Genomic DNA, 14,943 nt, shown 5'->3' with positions numbered 1-14,943 from the left:
AAGCCAGAGAGCTTTTTCAAAACACAAACCTAGTTATATTAATCCCCTACTTTCAAATCCTTTAATGAGTCCTCAGAGCTTTCAAGATGAAATCCAAACTCCTTGGCATGACCACAGCACCCTTCATGAACTGTCCTGCATCTTCATTCTTACATCTGGCCACTACTTTCCTTTCACCCAGAATATGCCATCCTGTCTCAACCCTCCTCGCCAATAATTACTGTGCTCCCACTACCTGGAATACTTACTTTTCCTCTTCTCCTGCCCTCCAGACGAGTTAATTCTTATTCATAGATACTTCAAGCTAATTCAGCTCAAGTATCCCTTGATCACTATCAAGTAGAATTCCCTCCTCCTTAATCTGCTCCTCCTGTTTTCGTTATGAGACCTTCACTTGTCTATTTGCCCCATGAGACTTTGAGCTCCGTCTTGGCTCAAGAAAGGAAACAGCTTGGATAATGTTTGCCACAAAATTATTTTATTAATAAGTTAATTCCTAAGTTAATTAATTATTTTTTTAATATTTAGGTTCTTCAACTCCATTTTTTATGTCATCTGTTCGTGGTACAATAATTGAAAACACATCTTCAACTGGGACTTTCACACAAATTCCTTTTTTCCCTAAATATGAAGCAGAACTTGATTCTCACAGGAAAGTTATTCCTTACCCTGGAAAAGAACACATTGAACGTGTTTTGGAAGAATATTCACATCAAGTCAAAGATTTGCAGAAGAGACTAAATGAAGTGAGTTGCATTCTTTTCTTTCCACACCTGGTGCCATTTTGGAAAGACAGTGAGGCACAATGCCTTGGAATAGAATCCAAATTTTCTGGAAGAAAACCTTAACAATGGGTTTATTGATTAAACTTGTTACTTTGGCCTATGCCTTCTATTTCAGTATTAAAAATTGAGCTGATGAAAAGTCTACATACCTATTTTCTTTTGTTAATTCGTCATAATGTTTTGCTTTAATGGTATATTTTTTTTCCAGTTTTATTAAGATACAATTGACATTACAGCATTGTATAAGGTGTACAGCACAATGATCTGACTTATATATGTCACAAAATGATTACCATAGTAAATTTATCATCTCATGTAGGTACAAAGGAAAAAGAATAATTTTTTTTTCCTTGTGATGAGAACTCTTAGGATTTATTCTCTCAACAACTTGCATATATACCATATAGCAGTGGTAACTGTAGTCATCATGTTGTATATTACATCTCTAGCTCTTATTTACCTTGTAACTTGAAGTTTGTACCTTTTGATCACTTTCCTCCAATTCCTCTTCTCCCCACCTGCCTGCCTGTAGTAACCACAAATCTGATCTCTTTTTCTATGAGTTCGTTTTTTTTTTTGTTTTTTCAGATCCCACATATAAGTGAGATGATATGGTATTTGTGCTTCTCTGTCTGACTTATTTCACTTAGCATAATGCTCTCAAGGTCCATCCATGTCGTCACAAACGGCAGGATTTCCTCCTTTTGATGACTGAGTAATAATATATATGGCAACTTCTTTATCTATTCATCCATCAATGGATGTCAGGTTGTTTCCATGATTTTAGCTATTGTGAATAATGCTGCTATGAACATTGGAGTGCAGATACCTCTTTGATATAGTGTTTTTATTTCTTTTGGATATATACCCAGATGTGGAATTGCTGGATCATATGGCAGCAATTTTTAATTTTTTAAATTAAATTACTTTTAATTTTTTGAGGAACCTCCATACTGTTTCTCCTAGTGCCTGTACCAGTTTACAATTCCACCAACAGTGCACAAGGGTTCTCTTTTCTTCCTACCCTGAAGAGGGTTCCAGCAGGCTCTGAGATATGTATTAAACTGGATGCCTGCCCGTCAGACCAATACTTTAATATAAGCAGGTAAGCCTCCTTCATTTTAGGTCTGGGCACGATGGGCTGCTTCTGAGCTGGGAACTGGCGTGGGTGAGTTTGAGCATACCAGCCCTTTAAGTGACATTTCTCAGAGGGTCCCAGGACTTGAGCCTCGTTGGTTTTGAAAGTTAGATGTTTTGGGGACATGTCTCTCAAGTGTATGTCTTAAGAGTTGGGATGCCCGATGTGGAGTTTGAACCCTTCACGCCCCAGGGAGAAGCTCTATGTTTTGAGTTCCCTCCTGGGTGTGTGACACTGTACCGGGCGTGGGGTTTATGGCCAGACTGTCCCAGCCTCTTCTACCCACTTCGATATGATTTTCTTCTCATTTGCGCAATGTTAGTCTTCACTCAGCCAGGAGAAGCTCTATGTTTTCAGTTCCTTCCTGGGTGAGTGACACTGTACTGGGCGTGGGGTTTATGGCCAAACTGTGTCCCAGCCTCTTCTACCCACTTCAATATGATTTTATTCTCATTTGCGCAATGTTAGTCTTCACTCAGCCAGCCTTTAGGTTTTTCTACAAGAGGAAATTGTTCCAAATGTAGCTGTAGACTCAGTGTGTTCGTGAGAGGAGGTGAGTTCAGTATGTCGCTATCTTGAATGGGAACCTGTACTCTCTTGTCTTTTTGATGATAACTATTCTACTAGGTAGGAGGTGATATCTCATTGTGGTTTTGATTTGCTTTTCCCTAATGATTAGTATGTTGAGCATCTTTTCATGTACCTATTTGCCTTCTGTATGTCTTCGGAAAAATGTCTATTCAGGTACTTTGTCCAATTTTTAATCGGATTACCTGTTTTTTTGCTTTTGAATTGTATGAATTCTTTGTATATATTTTACATTAACCTCTTATCAGATATATGATGTGCAAATATTTTTTTTCCATTCCATGGATTGTCTTTTCATTTTGTTGATCATTTCTTTTGCTGTGCTCATGGTGTAATTTTAATGAAACTTGAATATCTCAAAATGTTATAATAAATGATATTCATCTACAATTATAATTAATAATTGGTTTAGGCCTGATGTCCTGCTATCATGATACCTGGTTTTTCTTTACAAAGCGGTGGTAGGGGGTAGGTTTTTAGATATACGAGTGTATACATGATAGTTAACTAGTGTATAGAAGTTATTTCTAAAAACTTCAAGTGGACCCTATGGAGAATCAAGCTGGTTTTAGTCAGCTTTACAATTGCATGTTGGGTCCCAGTAGTCTGAAAGTCAAACTTACCATCTTCTATAAAGGCATTTGTGATCCAAGCTCTCCCTGTACATTGTAGCCTCTTGTGCTTCCTGTTCCCCATATGTGCCCTCCATTCTGGCAATATCAAACTACTTGCTCTTCCTTGGATGTACCATACTATTCTAGCCTGATGCATTTGCCCAGGTCATTTCCTCTCTTCTACCTTGTCTGCCTGGCAAATTCTTATTATCCATCAAGACTCAGCTCAAGCATTTCCCTCTGAAGCCTCTAGACAGTAGTAGATATATTTTCCTTTAGACAGTTACTGCCTTTTGTGCACATGTCTGTTGTAGTATTTAGTACATTTTATTGTATTCATTAGCACGTTGTTCTACCTCATCAGTCTGTTTGAGCACTTTTAGAAAAAAAAACATACAACTTTATTAAGTGCTGAAAAAAGAAATCCTGTTCCTACTTCATAGCTGTAATATCAAATTTTTCTGCAATACAAATTTTTGGAAGTGTTCTTCCATTATTGCATTATCTATCTTTGTTTCTTTGGATCTTTATTTCTGGTGTTTGCTTATTTGTTTAATTTTGGTCTCTTTCTTATTTTATAATCTTTCTTCAAATGCTCAGTGGTTTTGGCTTTTTGTTCATACTCAAGGATGAACAATAAAAAAAATCTGATGGCAAGAACTTGAGCGCTTCACTTTGGAATGATTAGATGGGTATCAACTGTTATGTGGGAGATCCCTCAGTGCCTGATTTTAGAGATCTTTGTGGGTTTCTTTGTAGTAGAACACTTTGATTTTTGGGTGGTGGTTTTCTGCTGTCAAGTATTTTAAGTGGGATGGATTGGGGGTTGACTTTTCCATACAAAATTTCAACCAATTCTGTTCTCAGGAGTAAAATTTATTTCTATCTCTGTCTTGAGCCAAAAGTAAGATTTGTTTTAGAAACAAACCACAAAAAAATGTTTTGATTGTAAAGTAGAGAATGGATTGAAAGGGGGCAAGCTTGAGACAGTGAGACTAGTTACTGTATTCCAGTAATCTAGGTGAGAAATGATTAATTAGGCCTGAACAATGGTGAAGAAGGAAGGAAGTACACATAAAAATAAATTAACGATATATAGTTTTTGGAAATGATTTTCTATAAGGCAATATGTTCTTCTAATGAAGACTAATTTGCATGACATTTTTATTTTTTTAGAGCAACGAATTGCATGAGAAGCAAAAGTTTTACTTAAGGCAGTCAGTCATAGATTTGCAAACAAAACTTCAAGAGATGCAAATGGAGAGAGATGCCATGGCCGACATCAGGTTGGGATTTGTTACCTGAAATTATTTTAAAGTTTTATTCTTTGTAGTATAAAACTGCTTGTGTGAATATGAGTTTTATCAATACATTTTTTTCTCTTTAATTTGTTTCATAGACGAAGGGAGAGTCAGTCCCAGGAGGATTTAAGAAGTCAGCTTCAAAATACAGTTCATGAACTGGAAGCTGCCAAATGTCTTAAGGACGACATGCTGAAAGATAGCAACTCACAGATAGAGCAGCTAAGAAAAATGATGCTTAGTCATGAGGGAGTGCTTCAAGAAATCCGATCAATCCTAGTTGACTTTGAAGAAGCCTCAGGCAAGAAAATATGTGAACACGAAAGCATGTCTACTGTTCACTTCCGCAACATGGGCACAGCTATTAGTAAAATCCTAAGAGAATTAGACACAGAGATTTCTTATCTTAAAGGGAGGATATTTCCAGTAAGTGGTGAGAACACTACTTCAATTTTCTATTAAAATTGATTAAGACAATAGTATTAGATGTATAATTTTTAAATTTTTAAAAGTTCTCATTTTTGTTCTCTAAAATAACAGAAGTTATTTCCACAATGATCTCTCTTAATAAAGGGAACTAATTTGATTGGCCTGTATAGCTTCGTGAGAGAATAGAGCCAAAGTAAAAGTGTGACTGGCATTAGGGTTCTTGGGTTTCCCAAGATAGAAATTAAGAGGAAACCTCAGACAAATTTCCAGACAAAGTTTATTCAGCTTATGCTTGAGCACAAGGGAGGCAGCACAGAGGAAAGGAAGGTCCTCTGAACTGCTCAGCAGGTGGCTCTGCTTGGCTGCCTCTATAAGCTGGGGACAAAGTGGGTTTGTACGAAATGGCAGGCTTTTTGAAGGTGGCGGGCTTCTTGAAAGTGGCGGGCTTTTTGAAAAAGGCGGCTTTACCAGCTACATTGCTTGGTGACTATGTTGGCGCCTGTGCTGTGGGGACAAGATGGTGGACTGCTCATTATTGCCACCCCAGAAGGTTGTGTAGCTGTCAAACCTTGATCAGTTGCACATGTGGAACAGTGGTTTTGACATCCGTTAGGGAGTAAGTGGTTAGAAGGGAGATAATAATCAGCTAGTTTTTCACTGTTGTGTGGGGAGTGAAGGGGTGGTGGCATTCTTGTGGTCAGCGTTTCTGCATCCCTCCTGTCTATTGCGCATGCCTTTGGCCCTGGACCCAAGTCCCTGTGCTGTCTTAAAAAATCTAATAAAGAACAGTGATAGCATGTATCTGATTTAAGTATTCCGTTTGCATCTTTCTAAAGCCTTCCTTCAGTTGGAAAAATCTCTAAATTTTCCAAGCTTTGGATTTACTAGTTCCTAAATCACATCTCTTTTTTTATAACCAGGTAGAGGATCAGCTTGAAGCCCTGAAATCTGAATCACAGAACAAAATAGAACTACTTCTTCAACAGCATCAAGATAGGTAAATTTCTGACCGAGGGATAGAAAAATCACAGAAACTGTACCACAAGTCTCCAATCTCTCATTAGCAACTCCAAAATCTAAAAAGCTCTGAAACACAGTTTGTTTGTTTTTCCCATAGGTTTGTGGCAAAGTCTTAAAGGAAAAAATTATGACACTGGTTAAAACAATAGGAAAGACTTTATTCAAAACTATTGAAATAGGAGTTTGCTTAGAGAGAGATCAGGCTCAACTCCCAGTAAAACAAGGACAAGCCAGGATGCATAGCAAGGAGCAGGGTGAGGGGGTGATTGGATGGAAAATTACAAAGGAAACATCAAAGGTGGGAGGATTCTCACCAAATGGACTTAACAAGGTTCTTACGAAGCCTAGGCTGCTTATGAAGGGATTAGAGGAGGAGTGCCAAGGTCAAGGCCTAGTTGAGAAGAGGGCTCAGAGGAGCCTGACCAAAGTTGAAAGGGTCTTTGTCACTATTTGTTGGCAAAAACTCACTTGAGCTAATGGAAAGCTTTTTATAGTCTTTATGATTTAGTGTGCATATTTTAAAACCTGTTGTTGCATTAGTAATATGTTTGGCTTATAGGACAATTCCCTACATCTCTCTAGGGGTGTCATATAATATATAGTACTTATAATTTATGAATTCCAAAACCTACCTGGCCCCCAAAGGATTTGGATAAAGGACTCTGGACCTAATTTAGATACTTGTCAAAAAAGAGGAGCATATTCAAAACCAAAACTAAATGCTAAATTTGAGTTTTGAAAATCATTAATTTTTAGAATAATTCATAGTCAGGTAAAAATCTTCTTTATCAAATAGCAATCACCACTTTTTTTTTTTTCTTATAGGATTGAACAGTTAATAAGTGAACATGAAATTGAAATAACAGGACTTACTGAGAAAGCTAGCAGTGCTCGAAGCCAAGCCAATAGTATCCAAAGTCAACTGGAAATCATTCAGTATGTGTATCCTGGGGGGTTGAAATTGCTAGTCATTAATCTTCATTTCTTTTTATTGATTTCTGTTCTAAGATCTTTTTAAAATTGCTTAATAATTGATTTCACAAAAAAGTAAAGCTCTCCTAACATTCAAATGAATAGAAAAGATTACTTAACATATAGATAATATTATATGACCATTTCAGAAGTATTCTTGCAAGTATTTGGGCCTCTTGGGAAAGGATATTTTAAATATTGTTCATATTTCAACTGATAGGCTAAAACAGACACACACAAACACCATATATATATATATATATATATATATATATATATATATATATAATTATATATACAAAGAATTTTATAATTTGAGCTTGTGTGTGGAAGCTTTTTATATGGACATTTTCAATCATAACGAAAATAGCATAATGAACTCCCATATACATATTGCATAGCTTTAACAGCTAACATTTTTGAGCTCAAGATTTTAAGAAGCAATTTTGAAAAATAAAAGACTATTGACTTAATTAATGCTATATAAAATAACAGGTGGAAATATCTGAAAGCTAGAGTACCCTTAGTATCACACTTATTCTTAGTTTGCTATTTGCTTTTATTCCCTCTTTAACCCATTCTTAGAGAACAAGCAAGAAACCAAAATTCAATGTATATGCGTCAACTCAGTGAACTGGAATCTACTGTTTCTCAGCTACGTTCTGAATTGAGGGAAGCCAAAAGGATGTACGAAGACAAGGTGAGCTTAAATTTTGCAGCTCTGCTTCCAGAGGCTGCTATACACAGAATCAATTATACAGTTTTTAATACTTTATTTGAAAATAAGGAATCAAAGTAATCGTTTCAAATTAAAATAAGATGGATGCCAAATAATTTTTATTTAAATTATTCACTCAAATTAATTCATTCTTAGAAAAAGTTTTTTGCATATTTTAAATTTCTAAAAAAATAAAGAATGAGGCCATTTAAATTATTTTTACAATGCTTAGCTTTAGCAAATACGTCAGTACCAACTGGTCTCCTACCACTCAACACTTTAGGGGCCTCCCTCTTCTCTTACTTCAACTCCTACTTATAAAACATTGTACAGCCAGCAAACTGAATTAACTTTAATATCAGTTTAAATAAAAAACAATTAGGAAGCTAAATCTTTATCTCTCTTAATTCCTCTTAAAACCAGATATTAATGAATATTTTACATTCTGTTGGGGTTTTTTTGTTGTTGTTGTTGTTCTTTCACTTTCCATAGCTAAAGAGAAGCTGTTATTAACATTATCAACCATTTCTCTAGAACTTAGGTTTTTGTTAGAGTTTCAAGCATTTATAAAACAATAGAGACCCTAAAAAACAAGCAAAGAGCTACCATTCAGAGGAGCTCGTCTTCCTTTTTCCCCGTGGAAAGGATGACCAAATACCTGCCTATTTGCTTGGGACAGACCAGTTTACACCTGCTATCCCAGTGTCCTGTTTTGTGAATGCCACTTTCATCTCCAAAGTGTCCCAGTTTGGAAGAGAAATTCCATCTATAGTCATCCTACCTATAAGAGAACCTACAGTTCCAACTATCACTTTTAGCAAATTTCTGTCACTGTAGTTTATAGGGAAGAAATAGAGATAAGGAAGCTGCCAGAATTCCTTTATAAAATTACCCAACTCTACAGAATAATAGTACAGAAAAAAGCTCCTTGTGGCAAGAGAAAATTTAATATTGCAGCACTAATTTTTCTACCATTTGCCCTTGTTTAGGCAACTTCTCATTTAATTACCACTTTCACCCTTATGCTGGCCACAGGAGGGGGCTGTTTCTCCTGGGTGCTCATTTCAAGCATGGAATGTAAGACCTTGACCTTAATTCCCTGTGGCATAGCTAAAATAAGGATGGAAAATTTAGACATGATTTTACTAAAGTCTAAACAATTAAGAGTAATATGAAACTATATAATCTCATTATGAGATTTGGATCCTCTACAGCAATGGCTTTCAAACATTTTGATTACTATCCACAGTAAGAAACAGTTTACCTTATGATCTAATACACACATACAACTGAAGCAAATTGCACAAAACAATATTTACCCCATTGCATGTGCTGCTGGCTCTTCTGTTCTCTTCAGATGCTGATTTTGTGCTCACTAAATTGATTTCCTGATTCACTAGTGGTTTGCAGTGTGAATAACACTACTAAATCTCCTGGCTTCACTCTTAGCCTAAATCCTTGTGTCAAGGTCGACCATTTCAACTGCTGCCACCTACAAGTAGCCTTAAGGAACCTTAGACTGCTTAAAGCCTAAACCCAAGAAAAAAAAGCCCAGAGAGAAACATTTATTCTTTTCTGCTTCTCTGAGGCCTGCTTTTTGTGGTCTAATGTTGTTGTTTTTCTCAAGACGGGCTTTTCCCTTGAAGATTGATAGCAGGAATGTCCATCCCATTCTGGGCAGACCAAGCCTACACAAAAAATCTTGGGCTCACCCTGCAGGATGGTCATGATTTCAGCACAGCATAGGGTGAAAGGATGCTCTATTACCCAGCTCTAGTTCAGGCAGGAACATTTGAAGAAGTGAGCACTGACAATCTGACAGCAAGAAAGGAAATAGAAGATCTGTTGTGTTATAGTCCAATACAATAACTGATATCATCATTACTCAAAACATTTTGAAAAGATTAAATAGTCACTGTTTATTGACAAATTAAACCTTTTGAAAAGCCATGAAGTACTAAATAGCACTCAACTCACCTATTTGTCTTCCATAATTTGAAAGTGTTATAGCTTTCTATTGTAATGTTGCTTGGAAAAGATGATCCCTTCATAAGCTATCACCCATTGTTTGCTAATTTGCATCTGGCAAATTAGCATATGGTCTGCTATATAACATCATACTGATCAACTTTAAATTTGGGCATGGGCAATTTTAACAAATACTGAAATATCCATCTAAACAATACAAAAATAGTTTTTGAGTTTTCATAAAATTTATCTCTTTGGCATTGTAGAAGCATGCACTTCAGATGAATGACTGCAGACTTTTTGTTATGAATGTTTTGAGTTCATATAGATACACACATAATATTAGAATCATTGTCTGATTTTGCTCTAATGTAACCAGTGAATTTTGACAATCTTAAGCAGACAACATTAATAGAAATAAGGGGGGCATGTCTGATTAATTAATTTTAAACCAGATCACTAAGATTTTTAACAGTATATTGAACCTAATCAACTTGGCGCCGAGTTGATGGCTGACTAGGCTCTCCTAATAGTAACTACCTTCAGTCAGGGAACACTGAAAGATGATTGTCCTGCCATGTTTTTGTTGTAATGAATTGAATATGGAATCTAAAAAACTGCAGATTCTTCTGTTTAATTTCTTTCATTTTCATGTATCTTGACTTTACATTGCTGAAGTCTATTAAAACTTTAAAATCTATTTTATCTTCCGCTGTTCAGTGCATATGTTAGTATATACTGTCCAAATAACAATACGGAATAAAGCATCAAAGAAAATAATACATAAAAGCTGTGATTCGAAGTGAGATTTGTGGGAAAAGAAACATAAGGGTGTGTTGATATTACACATCAACATATTTTATGAGAGGTAGCATTAATATTTCCTCCTGAGGTCAGATTCCTTCAGCAAAAAAAAGTATTATTTTTAAAAAGCTGATGACATGACAGGTTTGAACAAATCTTTTCCAATTATAATGCATAAATTAAGAGAAAACTCATTTAGGTGGGCAGTATTTCTCTTCAGAGTAACAAAAGTATTTTCATATTAATGAAAACAGAAATTGTGTTTCAAAGAAAATTTTAGTCATAGCTTTTATAGCTTATAAAAGTGTTTTACTGTAATGCTTTTTTCTATTCTTCTCTTTCCATTTTAGGAGAACCTCCAGAATTCCCCTTTACGAATTTGGACCAGTAGAAGCTGTCACTATTGGCTCTGTAGATTTGGCTTTACTCTTAACTTTCGCTTTTTGACAACAAAAATATCTCATGATCTTGATTATAAGTTGATTTTTCCTACTTTGAAAGCATTTGGGGCTGAATTGTATATCAAAAAATGAAGATTTAGTAGCACTGGCTGGAGCTCTATACTGTGCAGGAAGATTCTGTGTGAACCCCTTTGCATAGTTCTGCCAATGCACCTCATGCTGACCTGCAGCATCCCTTCTTCTCCCACATCTGTGTCTTTCTGAGCACAGAAAACAAAGGATGCAATTTGCTATGATTGGTAGTATCTCTAAAATCACTGTAACATTACAATGAGATCCCAATACTACTTGTTCAGTGATCCAAAACAAAAAGTAGATTTATAGATGGTGAAAGGGAAAACCAGTGCTGCTATTTAAAAAGAAAAGAAAAAGAAAAAAACCTTTAATATATCTCGGATGTCAGTATTTTATTCTGGACATTTTGAAAGGCTTATGTGTATAGTGTTTTTTACAGCTGTTTGTATCAGCTCAGCTGCTACTTCAATGGTTTTCCCTTTCACTCTCCATTTATCTTTTTGATTGATTGATTGATTGCTTTAAATATTTTTACTCTAAAAAAGTGAAAGGTAAAAGCAAAGCTATAGCAGCTGAGTCAGTACTGACAACTACAAAACAAATGTTCCTGCAGGGGTCTCTGGAGGAACTTCTGATACTGAAGCATAGATGGAAAGATAAGACTTGGCTCTTTTCTTTTTCTGTCTTTCTTTTTTAATTCTTTTTTTAAATTTTGGTCTCATCAATATTACCATCAAGTTTGATGTTATCAAATGGTCGTACAGATTTTTTTTACAAAATGAAAACAGACAAAATAGCAAGTCTTAATTTAAGCTTTTAATGCACGTATACAAATATTTTGCTTAACAATAGAAATGGTTTTATTCCACGCTAGCAATAGAAAATGTTTTACTTACATGAGTAACTTTTCTAATGGCAAGTGTTCTTGTTAAAATTTATCGCTCAAAATATGGTTTCTCTGATCATATTTTGTTTCCAAAGACAGGTGGAAAATAAAGAATTTCAGCTTTGTTAATACTGTTCTCATGTAAAAAAGTATTAGAAACAGTATTGAAAGGGATTCAAACGATCATTGAGAATACTCTTCAAATTATAGATGAAAAAAATTGAGACCCAAAAAGGTTATATGGCAGAACCTGGATTAGAACCTAAGGTGTTTGACCTTTAGCCTGATCATATTGCCTCTCTGATCACATTTATTTACCCAAAGTACAAGTTTGTGGGGTTTTTCCCTAAGTATTCCTAATGTCTTTACTATGTATGCTGACTTAGTCTTTCCCAATAATAATAGAGCTGAAAAGATTATATCAACCGATATAATTAATTTATTTTCCTTAGGAAGCTACTTGTGCTACAAAGGTTGAGTTGTTGTGAGTTTTTTTTCTGTATATGCTCCCTAAGGAGTAAAAGAGTGAAAGTACATCTTTGTAGGATTACTAGAATCTATAAACACATTTCTATTGGTAACCTAATGTTTTATGTATATCTAATTATTTTTTATGTATATCTAATTCTTGTGAAATACTTTTTTATATATAACATACAAAGTAAAAACAAAGTCACTTTTAAAATATATCTGATGTAAATATTAAAATTTATGTTTGGATATAGGCTGTGATGTTTCTCTATAGATAAATGTGAAACTGTTTGATAGTCCTATATTAGCATTTTCTTAAGTCATATATGTATGTGTAGATAGAGATATATAACTTCTATGTATTCATACTCACAAAAGAGATACTTGCATATATATGTGTGTATAGAATGATTAATTAATATGTGTAGAATTAATAAGTGAAGATCTTAAATGAACCTAGTCCAGGTAAAAATAGTCATCATGAAAAAGTCTTGCTCATATGCTCTCTACGAAGATTTAATCACAACTCATCCAAACCAATTAATAAATTTTATTCTTGACATAGATGTTTTGGAAACCTGTTGAATAAATGCCTTAGAAGTACGAAGGAATATGTAGCATTAATGCAGACATGAAAGATTTCTTATTATTGGAAAGTAGATGATGAAATAGTATTGTAGGTATCACATTGAAGATCAAATATCATTACATAACACTAAGTATCACCATGTTCTCATTAGTTTAACATCTCAATATCTAAATTATGAATTTGTATGGTTCAGCAAAAATCTAAACGCAGAATCTCCATCGTCTGAGATCTTAACCTCTTAGCCCACATTGCACCTACAGGTTAAAAGCTAGAGGAATGCTATTAACAGAGGTGGGCCTTCTGGCATATGTCATAGACATGCATAGTCACACAGATCAAGCAGCTGCCCTATCTGTCAGAGAAAAACACACCTATAAAAATCCTTTAAAATCTTTAAAAATCCTTTAAACAGTTAAAGAAAATGAGGATTGGAATATATCATATGTATATAAATATGTTTATATATTTAATACACATAAAGTCACTCATCCTTTCAAAATAGTAACTATATAATAATAACAGTAACTAAAAACTTATTATTACCATTTTTTTTTATATTCAAAGGCTTTTATTATTGAAACTCTGATTTTCAGAAACAAAAATACCCCATCTAAGTATAATACACTTCATTTGTACAGGCTCTGCAGAATGTATTTATGCCATATCAAGCTCCCTTAAATACCAAATTATAGAAACATATTCAAAGAAGATAAATCTTGAATAGTATAAAAATGAGAGAGATGTATTACAGACAATGCCTAAATTTTACCAGCACCAAATATTTCATTTGGCTAAGTTCTACATAGATCTTAAGTTTAGAAAACTTTTCAGAACACATCACAATAAAGTTTTATTTCTGCCCCCCAAATAATAATATTTGTTTTCCAAAAAGTGTATTTATTTTCTATTACCCACTGACATGGTGAGACTAATTCGTGCTTTCCTTTTAGATAGAAGAGCTGGAGAAGCAGTTAGTCCTTGCCAACTCGGAACTAACTGAAGCACGGACCGAACGTGATCAGTTCAGTGAGGAATCTGGAAATTTGGATGATCAACTTCAAAAACTGTTGGTAAGATCATGCTCTAAAATCTAAATGACATTAATTCTGGGAAGTTTTTCACCAAAATATTTCACAAAACTAGTTTCATTTATAAAATTACAAATTTTCCGAAATATTTGTGCAACATACGTAATAGAATATCCTAGACATTACTCAAGTTTTGCATATAAAATATAGCATTCTGGGTTTTTTTCTTAAGCAGAACTCTGATGGCTTAAAAGTTAGGTGAAGCTAATAGTCTTTCAATTAGACACTGTATTATGCTAAATGGAAATAGTGTTGAGTGTTCATTTCACAGCAAAAGAACATTGAAAACACATATAAATTAAGTGTATAGAAAACCTGAATGGAAGTTTAGGTAAAAAAATTTTTTTGAAAGGAAGAAAATAGGATTCTGATAATCATGAACCACCCTCTGCCCTCTGTTAGAGGTACTGCAGGCTGAGATATTTAGGAAAAGGAAATATTTGGTACTTCTTTGTGTGATATTACTGGTATAGTAGAATAAATTTCTCAGCACCAAACCCCATTCTCGGGTATAGCGCCCTCTGCTGGTAGTTAGCGCCATCCTTCATAGGCTGACCAGAGGTTGGAGGAGGATGCACTGAAGGTAGAGCTGGCAACTGCATGTGAGAAGCGCCAAACCTGGGCATAATCCTTCACTTCTTCCGCTCCCATTGCAAGTTTCCCGATGTCTCATATCTAATTTGAAACTGTTGGAGGTTAAATGTCTGAAAGATCCTCAAACCCATCCCCTCCTTTTCATCCTTACCACCACTACCCCATTCGTCCAAGCCCCTCCTTATACCTGGAGCACAGCAACGTCTCCTTACCAGGGCTCCTCACTCCAGTTTCTCCCCTCTTCAGTCTAGCCCGTAAGTGCTGCCATGTTTATCTTTCTAAAATATAGCTCTGTGTGTTTCACTCTTTGACTCAAAATTTACTTTCCCCATAGTCCAACTCCCTAACTTTCAAAACTATTCATGATTCGGCCCCAGCTTACCTTTCCAATCCTTTCTCTACACATACCCAGCTCTCCAAGCAAACCACAGGCGCCCTCCCAGTCCCTTCTTCCTAATCTCTGCATCTCCAAGCTGTTCTCGGGGTCCAACTCAAATGCCTT

At 35.2% G+C, this 14,943-nt stretch overlaps 1 protein-coding gene across 1 annotated transcript in view; it reads left to right on the top strand.

Moving 5' to 3' along the window:
- CCDC158 (coiled-coil domain containing 158) overlaps window positions 1-14,943 on the top strand; it is a 66,115-nt gene that overhangs the window by 16,285 nt on the left and 34,887 nt on the right. Inside the window, exons 4-10 of the mRNA XM_033106317.1 lie at window positions 529-746; window positions 4,302-4,411; window positions 4,525-4,852; window positions 5,776-5,852; window positions 6,701-6,811; window positions 7,433-7,547; window positions 13,710-13,829. Coding sequence (XP_032962208.1) covers window positions 529-746; window positions 4,302-4,411; window positions 4,525-4,852; window positions 5,776-5,852; window positions 6,701-6,811; window positions 7,433-7,547; window positions 13,710-13,829 — 1,079 coding nt within the window. The remainder of the gene's footprint in view (window positions 1-528; window positions 747-4,301; window positions 4,412-4,524; window positions 4,853-5,775; window positions 5,853-6,700; window positions 6,812-7,432; window positions 7,548-13,709; window positions 13,830-14,943) is intronic.

This window comes from Rhinolophus ferrumequinum, chromosome 5 (genome assembly GCF_004115265.2).
Source record: "Rhinolophus ferrumequinum isolate MPI-CBG mRhiFer1 chromosome 5, mRhiFer1_v1.p, whole genome shotgun sequence".
Taxonomy (NCBI): Eukaryota; Metazoa; Chordata; class Mammalia; order Chiroptera; family Rhinolophidae; genus Rhinolophus; species Rhinolophus ferrumequinum.
This window is presented reverse-complemented; position numbering and strand designations above follow the sequence as displayed.